The following is a 14291-nucleotide window of genomic DNA, read 5'->3' on the forward strand; positions in this document are numbered from 1 at the left end:
AAACAAAACAAAACAACCCTGACAATTTTTTGCTAGCAGACATGACTTACAAGAAATACTAAAGGAGTTTGTTCAGGATGAAAGCACATGACCTCAGATAATAACTGTAGTCCACATGAACAAAAAAAGAGGACCCGTGACAGTAACTGTTTCAACTACAGAGGACACCATAAACACATTTTTTTTTCTTGTCTTAACTGATTTAAAAAGCAATTGTATAAAATAGTATGTATGTACAATATATAAAGTATCACTGGGACTATAATATAGATAAATGTAATATACGTCATACATATACCAGTAACAGCACAAAGGGGCGGGTTGGAGGAAAGCTGTTAATAGGCTTAGCAAATAGATGGTAAAGTACTAATTATGACAACGTATTGCTACGTTTATAACATTAACAGATGTAATATATATAAAAATAAAGCCCTGAAAGGGGAGAAAGGGAATGGATCTATATAGGAATAACATTCCTATATATCACTGGAATTAAGCTAGTATAAATCTAAAGGTGATTCTGACAAGCTAAGATGTATATGGTAAAATTTCTAATTTTATAGATTTTCTCCCTGACTCCTGTCTTTTTTCCCCTCTATTTCCCCTTTATTGCTTTCTTTTGCATTAAGTGTTTTCTAATGTAGCATTTTACTTTCATTATTGATTTTTTCATATATATGAAAAAATATATATATATAAAGGACCGCAAGTCCCTTGAGGACAAAGCCTGAAACTTAAATGCAACTTGAGTGTCTAGTACATAACCTACTTAATGAACATCATCGATACTGATTTGTAAAAATGAACCTGACTGCTCCATTGTTGCATTGGGATAAATCGTATCCCCCAATAAAAACATCTGAAAGTCCTAACCCCCAGTACCTCAGAATATGAACCTTATTTGGAAATAGGGTCATTACGAGGGTAATCAAGTTAAAGGTCATCAGGGTGAGCCCTAATCCAATATGACTGACGTCCGTATAAAAAGGGGAAATGTGGACACAGAAACAGACATGGACCGAGGGAAGACGACGTGAAGGAACAGAGACAAAGTGGAGGACATCAAGTGAAGATGAAGGCAAAGACTGGAGTGACGCATCCACAAACCAAAGACTGCCTGGAAACCCCCCGAAGCTACAGGAGAAAGGCAGAGAGCAGTCTCCCCACAGCCTCCGAAGGCACCAGCTCTGCCCACCCCCAGCCCCTGCCGATTTTGGACTCTGGCCTCCAGAGCTGTGAGACAGTAAAACTCTGTTATTTTAAACCACAGTTTGGGGTTCTTGGTTTTGGCAGCCCTAGGAAACTAACACAATTGATGTTAAAGAAAATGAAAATATGCAATCAGTATTATATAATCCAACCTAATATGATCGACACTGAAGATGATGGAGAATTATAAGGAGCACAGTTTTGACCTAGAATGAAGCAATATAATGACAAAGAAAAATGTCAATTATATTCAATACCTTAAGTGAAAAGAACAAGCTGCAAACCTTATTGGGGGGGGGGGGTGATGGCACACACAATACTGTATGTTTATATATGCTCAGGTAATGTCCAGCCACACAAACACACACACACAGACTCTAACAAATAATTAACTCTTGGAAAGGGCTGCCCCTCCTTCTCTTTGCAGGAGATAGGTTTTTTTACTTCACACAATTTTGTCCTTTTTAAAATAATAAATTTTTTTGACTTTTTAAAAATGAAGAATTAAAAGAAACTACTGTTTCCAAGGAAACCAAAGGTCATAATATTCTTTAACAATGCATACAGCTAAACCTGAGTGGTTTATTTCACTTTTAAAATCCTCATTTTGATAGTTCAAAACAATTCATTCAACCTCAAAGGCATATATACCACCCCATTTCTAAAAGTGGCCACGTCATTATAGTTCAGAATAGGTTGCTTGTAAAAAAGACAGAAGGAAAATAAGATAAAAATAGGTCTATTAATAAACATTTCCTATAGGAAAGCATTTAAAGAGGAGTTCTGCGGTATTACAAATAAATAGATGGAGAGATAAATACTTTTGAATACTTTTTTCTAGCATTTAAATTCAATAAAAATATATAATTGACAGCTTTAAAAAAATAATAATATTTATCAACCACTCCATGTCTACCAGGAATACAATTCTGAAGGTTTTTTCAAATATTCTATCATGAAATTTCATTTCTCAAACGGGCCACGCCTATTCAGCCCAGCCTTCTTCCTGTCACAGCACCACGTCACATTTAGAGAGGGCTCATCAGCTTTATGTCAACCAAACGTGGACCCAAATGTCCTAATTCTTGTTAATGATCCAGCCTGGATTTATCATCTCTAAGTTTGCGAAGTACTCAGCACCAGCACCGCTAAGACCCACCGGGTGCCAGATCTCCACGCACGTTCCCCGGGAAGCTGAAAACTACAGAAGGCACCTCCCACTTCACCAAGTTTGCTGAGATGACCCTGGTCATCATTAACAGAACACACTGAGGTGCTATAACAACCACAGTGCGGTCCCAGAAGTAAAAAGGAAAGATGGTGACATCTGGGGTGAAACACTGCAACCAAGAGAGAGAGACGGCAGGACACGAGAAAGGAAGGGCAAGGCAGCCACGCCACCTTGAAAGGACTAAAGTAACAGAACAAACCACAAACAGAGAGACAAAAAAGGTGGAAGAGTCCACTTATATCTTTTCAGTTGAAAAGGGCCATCTATAAATGTCTTCAAACAAGAAGACAATGATGCAGATTTTCAAGTGTGGTCATCGGGCGAAGGCTGGACTTTCACAGGGAAAACCCACCAGAAGTTGGGTGTTCTCTGCACGACCATAACCCATTTGGGACACACTGAATGGGAAGCTCTGCAGGACCAGAGCTTATCATGGTCATCTCTGTATTCTCAGGACCCGCATACACCCTGACAGAATGCAAGCCTCCATGAATACTTCCTGAAAGTACTCATGAAGAAAGGCACTCTTTACAAAAAAAAAAAAAAGAGAGAGAACACGTCGCTATTAGCTTAAAAATAATAAATCCACCCCTCCTTCCATGAAAAGCACTTATATACTTACTCACCATCAGGCAGAAGGCTTACTTAGGTCACTGAAATAAAAAGCACTAAAATAAAATCAAAGGCAATAATATTCTAACTCCATTAAAGTACACCACTATTCACAAGTAGGATATGCTGGTTGGTTCCTGCACCTATGAAGCATTTCAATAAGAACATCTGTCCATTATCACTGGAAGAACATCCACTTCTTGTTTTAAGTTGGAAATAAATTTTTATTGGCATGCAGCTTTAGACGCATGGACGACTACAGATGGAGATTCTAAGCAAGCTTAGACATTCTGCAGACACACCACACAACTCTTAGGAAAAGCTAATGATCTTTCTTTTGAAGCAGCGGCAGCAAAGGATAAGCCAGTGAACACACAGGAGAGTGAAGATACACAGCACCTCACGCAATCATGTTCTATATTAAATATCACGTACTTCACACTACAGTATCACAAAATTCTTGACTGAGTACTTTTGTGAAAGTAAAGACTTCATAGTTTTTCTTCCAAAATGACTTACATATATAAACTGTCTCTCCCTTTCTAATACAAATTCTATGCACAAGGTTTTAAATGATGAAGTCTTATATATAGGTATTTTCAACAATACTGGGTCTCTGATTAAATTTTTAAATTCAGCAACCCACTAACGCCTCAAAACATCTAGCATTTACCCTTTTCTACCGACACCTTATTTTACAGATATTTAAATAATCCTCTTCTAAAAGCAGGTTGGGTAACTGCACCGCAGGCCAAAAAGAGATATCATTCCAGTGGGGGCAGAGGCATGAGTGAATCAAGTGCAACAATATGGCCTCAGGAAAGAACAGGAAAATCTAAAAGGAAATAAGGCCTGAAGCTAACTTCAAAACACACGCTTCATTCTAACAATGACAAAAAGTTGGTATGCTTTTTTTTTTAGTAGAAAAAATAAGACTTTTCTTCTGAAAGTAGTATTCCCAACTTATCTAAGCTTCTAGAACATATTTGAGAATGTTACAAATTAGAACATTTTTATTCCCAGACGAAAGGAATAAAATCTGTCTACAAAATATTCAAAACAGGGTAAAAAGATAATCTACATTCTTAGTTTGCAATATTATAATCTAGCTCACTTAACTTCAAAGTAAATGTCTGCTTTCTCAGAGGCATATACTACTAATAAACTAATTTTTCTTATGATGAAAATGAACTAAAATAACTGCATTTTACTTTAAAAATTTCAATTTTGGTTAGTAGCATTAGTAGTGCCAATGAGTCCTTACCTCATGGAGGGGAGCAAATCACTTTACAAAGGTAATAATAATAACTACAAACACTACAGATGACTAACCCTGGGCCAGGTACCATTCTATAACCCTATGAAGTGGACATTATTTCACCCCCATTTTACAGATAAGAAAACCGTGGCACAGCGAAGTAACTTGTTCAAGGTCACACTCACACCCACAAAAATAAACGCGGAATATCAGAAAGGGCAAAAATTCAAGTCTTTTTTTTTAAATTTAATTTAATTATATTTATTATTTTTGGCTGCGTTGGGTCTTCGTTGCTGCGCGCGGGCTTTCTCTAGTTGCTGCGAGTGGGGGCTACTCTTCATTGCGGTGCTCGGGCTTCTCATTGTAGTGGCTTCACTTGTTGCGGAGCACGGGCTCTAGGCGCGCGGGCTTCAGGAGTTGTGGCTCGCGGGCTTCAGCAGTTGTGGCTCACAGGCTCTAGAGCGCAGGCTCAGTAGTTGTGGCACACGGGTTTAGTTGCTCCACGGCATGTGGGATCTTCCCGGACCAGCGATCGAACCAGTGTCCCCTGCGTTGGCAGGTGGATTCTTAACCACTGCACAACCAGGGCAGTCACTCAAATCTTTTTTTAAAATGGCATGGGAAAAGAAAAAAACGTCAAAAATAAGTAAACAGCGTGGATTAGCCTGTTAATGAATAAAATGGTGATATCACTAACCTCCAGTAAATACTTCTGAAGGAAGAAATATATTTACTTTGGACCGTAATTTTCCATAAATTCTATAACATTTAAAAAAAAAAAAAAACAAACAGGGGGACCTCCCTGGCGGTCCAGCGGTTAAGACTCCACGCTTCCACTGCAGGGAGTGAAGGTTCAATCCCGGGTCAGTGAACTAAGATCCCACAAGCCGAGCGGTGTGGCCAAAAACACAAACAAACAAACAAGAAAAAAAAAAAACAAACTAGGAAACTAAGTATAATTCATATTTAACTATATCTAATTCCACGCTCCTTATATTATCTAAAACATGATCAGATGCAACCTACTGAATGGGAGAAACTATTGCGAACCATGTATCTGATAAGGGACTAATATCCAAAATACATAAAAGAACTCAGACAACTCAACAGCAAAAAAAACCAATGCAATCAAAAAATGCACGGAAGATCTGAATAGACATTTTTCGAAAGAAAACATACACGTGGCCAACAGTAACCTGAAAAGATGCTGTACATCGTTAACCATCATGGAAATACAAATCAAAACCACAATGAGATATCACCTCATACTTGTCAGAATGTGTCAAAAAGGCAAGAAATAACAAGTGTTGGTGAGGATGTGGAGAAAAGGGAACCACTGTGCACTGTTGGTGGGAATGTAAGTCGGTGCAGCAACTATGGAAAACAATATGGAGGTCCCTCAAAAAATTAAAAATAAAACTACTATATGATCCAGCAACTCCTCTTCTGGATATTTATCAAATAAAACAAAAATACCAACTCAAAAAGATAAATGCATGCTTATGTTCAATGCAGCGTTATTTACAACAGCCAAGATACGTAAACAACCTAATGTCTATCAATGGATGAATGGATAAAGAAGATGTGGTACATATATACAACGGAATATTACTCAGCCATAAAAAAATGGACTGAAAGTCTTACCATGTTCGACGACATGGATGAATATCATGGGTATTATGCTAAGTGAAGTAAGTCAAAGACAAATACCATATTATCTCACTTATATGTGGAATCTTTAAAAATAAAAAAAGGCTCATAGAACAAAGAACAGACTGTTGTTTGCCAGAGGTGGTGGAGGTGGGGGGGGGGGGGGAGAGAAATGGGTGAAGGGGGTCAAACAGGTAAAAGAAAATTAATTAAACATGATTAGCATTCCCAAAATGATGGTATCAACAATCATTTATAAACTCTCAAAGGATCAGAGAATACTGAGTTTTCTATCTAGAAGAAAACAAACACAGAAGGAATATTTACATGTCTAGTCCAACCCCTTTATTTTACAGATGAGAAAAACCAACTCACAAAGTTTTAGGAGACTTTCCCATATGCACAGATCTAAATGTCAAAATCTGGACTAGAAATTTCCTTCTGGTCCAACTTCTCTTTTTAATATATCATGCAGTAGGATACATTACAAAATACTATATTAAGTTTCTGGAATTGAGCTACTGAAAGAGAATTCAAAACAAAATCAGATTATTTAAATCTAAAAAATGAAGGTTTCTGGAAAGGAATTAATGCTAACTAAACAAATGCTTAAATAATCTTTCCTGAGACAGTAAAAGGTTCAGGAGAGCTTCAATAAATCTGACTTTATAGGCAGGAAGAAAGAACTTGTGAGAAAATGGAAGTGGACTCAGTCTCTGGGGGCCTATCAGAAGCCCAGAACCAAGGAAGAAAACTAGGTGTGTTGCCATCAAGCCTGGCTGAACTGGCCACATGGGTCGTGGGACAGTAAATAATTAACCTACTCAGAGATCTATTATAAAAAGATTAGCTGGAGGTGGAAGGAGAAAACCACCAAGAGGTAAAGCAAAGCCAAATGATGTGAGACTAGAGTCTTTATACCTGTTTCACCTAACTGAATACGGTATTTAAAACCATACTTCTTAAGCATATGCAAAGTTTCAAATTCCAATGGTCTTACCTTTATTTGTGGTAAGTGCCAATAATGCACGTGGAAAACTGAAATGTGAAATTTTACCTAGGGCATAGTTTTTTTAAAAAGACAAGACGGACTTCCCTGGTGGCGCAGTGGTTAAGAATCTGCCTGCCAATGCGGGGGACACAGGTTCAAGTCCTGGTCTGGGAAGATCCCACATGCCGCGGAGCAACTAAGCCCGTGCGCCACAACTACTGAGCATGTGCTCTACAGCCCATGAGCCACAACTACTGAGCCCGCATGCCACAACTACTGAAGCCCGTGCGCCTAGAGCCTGGGCTCTGCAACAAGAAGCCAGCGCACCGCAACTAGAGAAAGCCCGCGCAGCAACAAAGACCCGACGCAGCCAAAAATAAATAAATTAAAAATAAATTTTAAAAAAAAAGATAAAAATAAATAAAAAATAGACAAGACAAGCTCTGGGAGGTAAAGTAAGTTATTTTCTTTCCTGCTGCCTTAAGAGTTTCCAAACTCTTTTTTATAGAATACTTTCCAAATTTTCTATAATGAGAATGTGCAATTTTTAATGTCCAATATGTATTTTAGCCAAATTCGAATGATCAGCCGGCTTAAATAAAACTTATTCTAAACGATCTCTCTGCCAAGGTCCTCACACACATGTTCAAACATTCCTTATCCAACCATTTATAGGACAGAAGACTCCCTATTTTTGAAGTTTTCATCTCTCCTAAATTAACATTAAAAACAGCAAAATTAGTAAACCAATGGCAACTCACTTTGAATGTTCCCATCATAGAAAACTTTTTTACTACTAAAATATTAATAAAAATTAATTAAATATTTCGCTAATAAAAGAATCACACCCACCCTATTTCTCGAGAAGGAACAAGGGCTGCTATCATTTACTCTCATATTCGGACTACATGAAGAGCCTACCCCGCACCCCGAGGAGCAAGGCGCCACGGGTTTGAGGTTTTCCTCCCGCCCCTCTCTCTGGAGTGATAAACTGCACTGACCACACACGCATCTGACTCTGCGTGAGTGACCCCAGTGAGACTCAAACAATAAGAAAGGACAAAGAGCCAGTCTCACCTGTGACTTTCCTGCAGTAAGTACAGTCAGCTTAAAGTTTCCCACGCGCAGAGTGCTGTACTGGGTACAGGCTTTTTCGAAGCAAACCTGTCAGACCCACGGAGCAGCAGACTTGTGGCCTTGGCTTCAGTGACACCATGTTCTAGGTAATCTAGCTGACACCCAGTGACTGGGGGTGGGCAAGGAGCCAGGGCACCCCATGATCGACCACGTTCCCCTGCAACGACTTCTCCTTTATCCAACCCCCTCCCCTGCAAGCCCTTCCCCGCCAGGACTCCTACAACCCAAACAGGAAGCGAGGGTGCTTCTCACATCCGTGGAGCCCCCAGCGCTGTGCTTCCTAACAACCCTGACCCGTACGGTCACTTTCTAGTCCTGGGCCACCACAAGCTGCTCTACAACTTCCACTTCAATTTCAAAACACAGGCCATCCTTCTACATGCATTCGGTCACTTTTCCCATTATTTCACAATTATGAAGTATAATATTAAATATTAGGTAGCTACTCTGTGCCAGGCCCTGAAGTCTGAAGCTACTTCACCAGCAAAACAAGCACCATGTGATACTGAAATTATTTCATGGGCAAACAACAAGAGGCATTTCTAGAGGTACCCTGCAAATTGATTCGTTGTAACCTAAACATAATCACTCACCCTGTCAGCCGGTAACACTAACTTAAAAGAAACAAACTTAACTGATGTTCCCATGTCAGAGGAACAACTGTGATCTAGAAAAAGACACATCGAAAGGGATTTGCTTTTAACAGTTACTTAATCCTATTAAGGTATTGCTATTTGCCCAGGTACCTTGTGTTGACATGTGAAAAAATTATGTCAATGTTATTACTTACAGAATAAAACGGCAACTCATTATAGGCGTTTTCACAGCTGCTGATTCTGAGAGATCATTCCCATTAGGACCAGCCCCTCTCCTCTGCATCACCCCACACACCACCCCCATCTCAGGCATGTTTAACCAAACTTACTCCCGCTAGACATCAGCAGAAGAAATGAAGGATGCGGGGAGACTTTTACTGTATGCAGAAGGTAGTGCACCACCAAACTGCAGAAATAAATGATAGTCCTTTCACTTAAGGCCTTCAGAATCTAATAAGGAGATAAGAGAAAAATTTACAACACAGCAAGTACGGTAAGTGCTACTGAGATCACAAAAATGCTGTGAAATTGTATGAGGGGGATGGAGGGTGGGGAGGGACAGGGTTAAGATTATTCAAGGAAGGCTACCTGCTTGAGAGACAGCGGTGACCAGGTCAGAAACCTACAAAGGCACAGAGATAAATACCTTTGCTTTTCTTGATTGTCAATTTTGTAGTATCTCAGAAGACAGACTGAAGTTCTCTTTAAAGAATAAGATTGTAGGATACTTTGATATACTTAGCACTACCTTGGGAGCGCATCAGAATGTATTCAAATATGAACACAGGCACATACAATTTTAACACTACTTTTGGAGCAATCTCATTTGGCCGGGCACTGATGTTTCCCTATCTGCCAACAATACACACACCCCGCATGTAATGAATGCACCTGGGCGGAAGCCCTAGAGAGAGTTTTGGAGTCTAAAATTCTTGAGATCAAAATCCCACTTACTCAGTGTTTGACTTGGCAAATCTCTCTCTGCCTCATTTTCTTAACCTGATTAGAGCATATATTAATACGTTTATGTGAATATTGTTTGTCTCTCTTAACTAGAATGTAAACACTATAAAAGCAGAGACTGTCTTGATCACTGCTGTATCCCCAGCACTCAGCACACTCTCTTGTACGTAGTACGTGCTAAATGTATACCTGATATACTTGAGTGGATGAAACAGTGAAGAGCAACACATCACTCCAGAAACTCTAGACTTTGACAGTGAACTATGACCTGACAATCTGTGTAGCTCAGCAATCTGGTAAGATTATCACTTTCAAAGACTTAATTATCACATTCCTTTTGAAAGAGAATAATAACTGGCATATCTAAAAATAATTAATCTACCTGACCCTTGGAAATCCTTTTATTACAGTCCCTTTGGGCTTCCCTGGTGGCGCAGTGGTTAAGAATCCGCCTGCCAATGCAGGGGACACGGGTTCGAGCCCTGGTCCGGGAAGACCCCACATGCCGCAGAGCAACTAAGCCCGTGCGCCACAACTACTGAGCCTGTGCTCTAGAACCCGCGAGCCACAACTACTGAGCCTGAGCCACAACTACTGAAGCCCGTGAGCCACAACTACTGAAGCCCACGCGCCTAGAGCCCGTGCTCCCCAACAAGAGAAGCCACCGCAATGAGAAGCCCGTGCACCCCAACGAAGAGCAGGCCCCGCTCGCCGCAACTAGAGAAAGCCCGCGCGCACCCCGCGCGCAGCAACGAAGACCCAACACAGCCAAAAATAAATAAATAAAATAAATTTTTTTAAAAAATAAAATTAAAAAATACAGTCCCTTTAACATCAATGGTTCCTAAAATATGAATTGTGCAAGAAAAACAAACATCCATTTGAGGAAATGGATTCTTCATGATTCATTCTTCAGTGTGATGTCTTTAATACTGTAGATTTTAATCCCACTTGATTTCAGCCATTTTTATACTGTTCCTCAGCGTGCAGTACAGAATCTGCTTCTAAAGCATCTTTTCGATCTGATTCACCGCTCCTTAAAGAAAGGTATATGAAACGTACCACCCTTAAATGGAAGATTGCTGGGGGGGATCTCCCACACGCATAAAAAGGGCTGATAGACGTAAAACAGAAGGAAAGATTTCAGAAGTCTTTAATAACATCATCAATAGGCCCACGTGGTGAAAAATAACTTTTTTTCTGTGATGGCTCATACTTAAGATCGCAAGATGTAAGTCATAAGGAGCTAATAATGAAACGAATTCGCCCCCCAGTGTGGAAAACTGACCAACCACAAAACACCAAGATTTAAACGCACCCACGTTTTGCTCAACTCGGGACTTTTCCACAGGTATTAGCACTTTTCCCTTAAAGTCGATTTAAAAGCCCCAGTAAAACACAGACAGCAACCCTTGCCGTCAGTTCCTGCACAGAAACACTTCAAGCCACACACTGATGCGTCTGGGGCGTTCAAGTAAACAAATGACAGGAATGCTTAAGCTATTTTCAAGATCAACGTGGATTCCCAAAGACAAGACTGCCACCTGGACACGCGGCTGGAAACGGGAGAGCTTGTTCCTCTCAGGAGAAAAGGGGGAAATTTTCGACAGCACTTATTTAAAGTTTCCACCTTCACACACACCCCCTTCCCCTCGGCGCCGGCGGGGACTCGGCGTCGCCAGAGGCGCGGGGAGGAAACCTGAGCCGACTTCCGTGCCCTCGCGCCGGTAAGGGGACCCTGCCTTCCCGCCGCAGCCCCTCGCCCGCCGGGGACCCTCCCGGCCCGGCCGGCCGGGCCCGAACCCGCGCGCCGCCGGACGGAAACGCGGGCGCCGCTCGCGTGCTTCCACCTCCGGCCCCGGCCGGGCCCGCGCCCCGGCTCGCGCGCCCACAGCCCGGCGCCTCTCCGCTCCGCCCCGGCGCCGCGGGGACCCGCGGCCGAGCCCAGGCACCGACGACCCGCGCCGCCCCCGCCGGCCACCCTCGCGCGCCTGCCTCGGGGGCCGCTCCGCGCTCGCTCGCGCCCTGCCGTCCAACCGCCCCCGCCCGGCCCGCGCCGCCCCCTCCCGGCCACGGCCCCGCGCTAGGCCCCGCGGGCGGCGAGGGCGGGGACGAGGGCCACCCGCCGCACCTACCATGGTACAGATGGAGGCGAATTTGGAGACTGTCATTAGGATTTCCATCCGCCCAGCGCCATCTTCCACCCAATCACAGCGGCAGCGGCGGCGGCGGCGGGCGGGGGAGGAGGGCAGCCGGGCCGCCCGCTCGCACCGCAGCCAGCGGGCGGACCCCGAGCCGCTGTGGACCCACGCACCGAGCCTGCTCAGCCGCCGCTGCCGTAATCGCCGCCGGCGCTCCGGCACTCCCTGCCGCGGGCCCCAGCCCCCGCCTGCCGGCTGCCCGCCCGCCCCCGGCTCCTCCCCGGCGCAGGGCGCAGCCGCTGCCTCGGGGCCCGCGCCTGCCCGCGAAGCCGCCCGCCGCCCACCCCGCCCAGTGCGCTGGGGAGCGGGCTCCGCCAAGGCCCTAATGCCCGGCCTGCTGGCAGCTGCGCGGCCCGGCGGCGCGCCCCGCCCACTCCCTCGCGGCCCCGCCCACTCCCCGCGCCGGCCCCGCCCCCCACTCCCCGCGGATGCCTCCCGGGCTCCGGAGCGCGCGACTCGGGGAACTCCCGCGCCGACTCCACCCCGCGCTCGGCCGGGGCGGGGCTCGGGCGGGCCACCGCCTCCCGCCCGCGGCCCTCGCGGTCCTAGAGCCCGCTCTCCGCGAGAGGGGCAAGAAGGGTGCTCGGGGCGACCAGCGTCAATCCTGGAAGGGGCTGACCAGCAGCCTCTACCAAGGGCGAGGGAACAGCTAGCCCAGACAGAAAACTGAGGGGGTGATCTCGATAATTCTGGGTGCGGTGGGAGGAAACCTGCTTCTGAACGGTTAAAATAGCCCGGGTCATCCAACGTCCCAAGCACCTAAAATGTAAGGTGGTTTGTTTCTTTTTACATACATTGGGTGAATAACCTGAGTCAGAACACCGTAATTTAGCGAAAGACAAATTAATTAATTAAAAGTGAAAGAGACAAAGAAGAAACTATATTTGGCTCCTTGAATTAAGAAAAGTAAATTATGGGGAAGGGGGCGAAGCTGATTTCCGCCCGCTTGTTGGCCATAAATTTAGAATTTGGTTATAAATATAGTATCTAAATATACTTGTTCTGAAAGTTGAGTTGCAAAATAGGGAAGGATCTCAACCCAGCAGTGATGATGTTATTCCCAGGGACATGGAGTCCCGCAAGTAAGAAAAATGTCGTGTGAGAAATGCTGAAGCAGTATTAGCCAGGGGGGATAGTTCCTACTTTCCGCTTTGATAAAATGCATCATTGCACCCTGTTCTTCGTGCCAGACAGCTCAGCTTCGTTTCTTCCTATTTGAGAAAGAAGTTCAAGTTAGTAGAATAACTTTATAAATTATTGTATTAGAAAGCTTGTGATTTTTCACGATTGAAGAACTGATGGGATGCTTCTTTAGGTTCCCCCATTTCAGTGGGGCAGAAATGATAAATGACAGACGGCTCTCTAAAATCAGATATGCCTTAACTCTTCAGTTCAAAACATTTAAAACACAAAACATTCAAACAAAATTTAGGTGAAAAATAGATTTCTGGTACATGCATGCTGTTTCCATAGTGATTTCCATTATAAGCTTGCTTGGGGGAAACAAAATTGCAAACAGAATATAGCCAAGTCCCATAGTAGCTGGCCTGCTGCTCCAGGCACCTGCCTCCCTGGAAGCCGGGACTTCCCTCTTTGCCCTGATACCCGAGCCAGTGCTAGAATGTGCCAGAACCACACATTCAAGTAGCTGGGGTGCTCACCTACCCATTCCCCTGCCTAGACTTGGAAGTATCACCCCCCTGAGCTGTTTCTTGCTATGTTCCATCCTGCTTAGACCTCCAGGGCATGCCTGGGCCTCCTACCAGTGTTGCCATGCCCATGACAGACTGGACCCTGTCTGTCTCATCTATTTGGATGAAAGTCTAGTTGTCATTCTGTCCCGTTGAACAGGCCTAATGTGCCAGAATTTGAGCCCCATCTCCATCTCGGCTGCCCACCAAGATCTCTCCTTGTCCATGGGACAGAGGCCACCAGCTTTATACGTAAGTGTATGTAAGAACAAGGGCTTTTCTAAATGGATTTCTGGTAGAATTATCTGAAGTTGTGTTTAGTTGATGTTATAGCCATCTAAATTCACAGATGAGGGACTTCCCTGGCAGTCCAGTGGTTAAGACTCCACGCTTCCAATGCAGGGGACACACGTTTGATCCCTGGTCGGGGAACTAAGATCCCCCATGCCGCGTGGCGTGGCCAAAAGATTTAAAATTTTTAAAAATTTAAAAAATAAGTTCACAGGTGATAACACAGATCCTAATAGCAAACCTCCCAATGCCTCGCCCCCCCAGCGTTAAGGTTGAGTGGAAAGGCACAAAGGTAAAGAGAGAATCTTCCACGTGCTAGGTGCTGCACTGGGGTGTTTTTTTGTTTGCTTGTTTGTTTTTTACCATATGTAATGCAGATGAAGATAAGATATAGCTGAAATGTCACACTTGTGCCCCCAGAGCTTGAAAGGGATCATCTGGACTTAGAATACAGTTTTTAC

At 43.8% G+C, this 14291-nt stretch overlaps 1 protein-coding gene across 1 annotated transcript in view; it reads right to left on the bottom strand.

The window, feature by feature from the left end:
* The window catches only part of USP12 (ubiquitin specific peptidase 12), an 80207-nt gene extending 68199 nt beyond the window's left edge, over window positions 1–12008 (bottom strand). The window contains exon 1 of the mRNA XM_068526753.1: window positions 11783–12008. Within this exon, the coding sequence (XP_068382854.1) occupies window positions 11783–11830 (48 nt within the window). The 5' untranslated portion in view covers window positions 11831–12008. The remainder of the gene's footprint in view (window positions 1–11782) is intronic.
* Window positions 12009–14291: the final 2283 nt, after the last annotated feature.

This window comes from Eschrichtius robustus, chromosome 18 (assembly GCF_028021215.1).
Source record: "Eschrichtius robustus isolate mEscRob2 chromosome 18, mEscRob2.pri, whole genome shotgun sequence".
NCBI classification, from domain to species: domain Eukaryota; kingdom Metazoa; phylum Chordata; class Mammalia; order Artiodactyla; family Eschrichtiidae; genus Eschrichtius; species Eschrichtius robustus.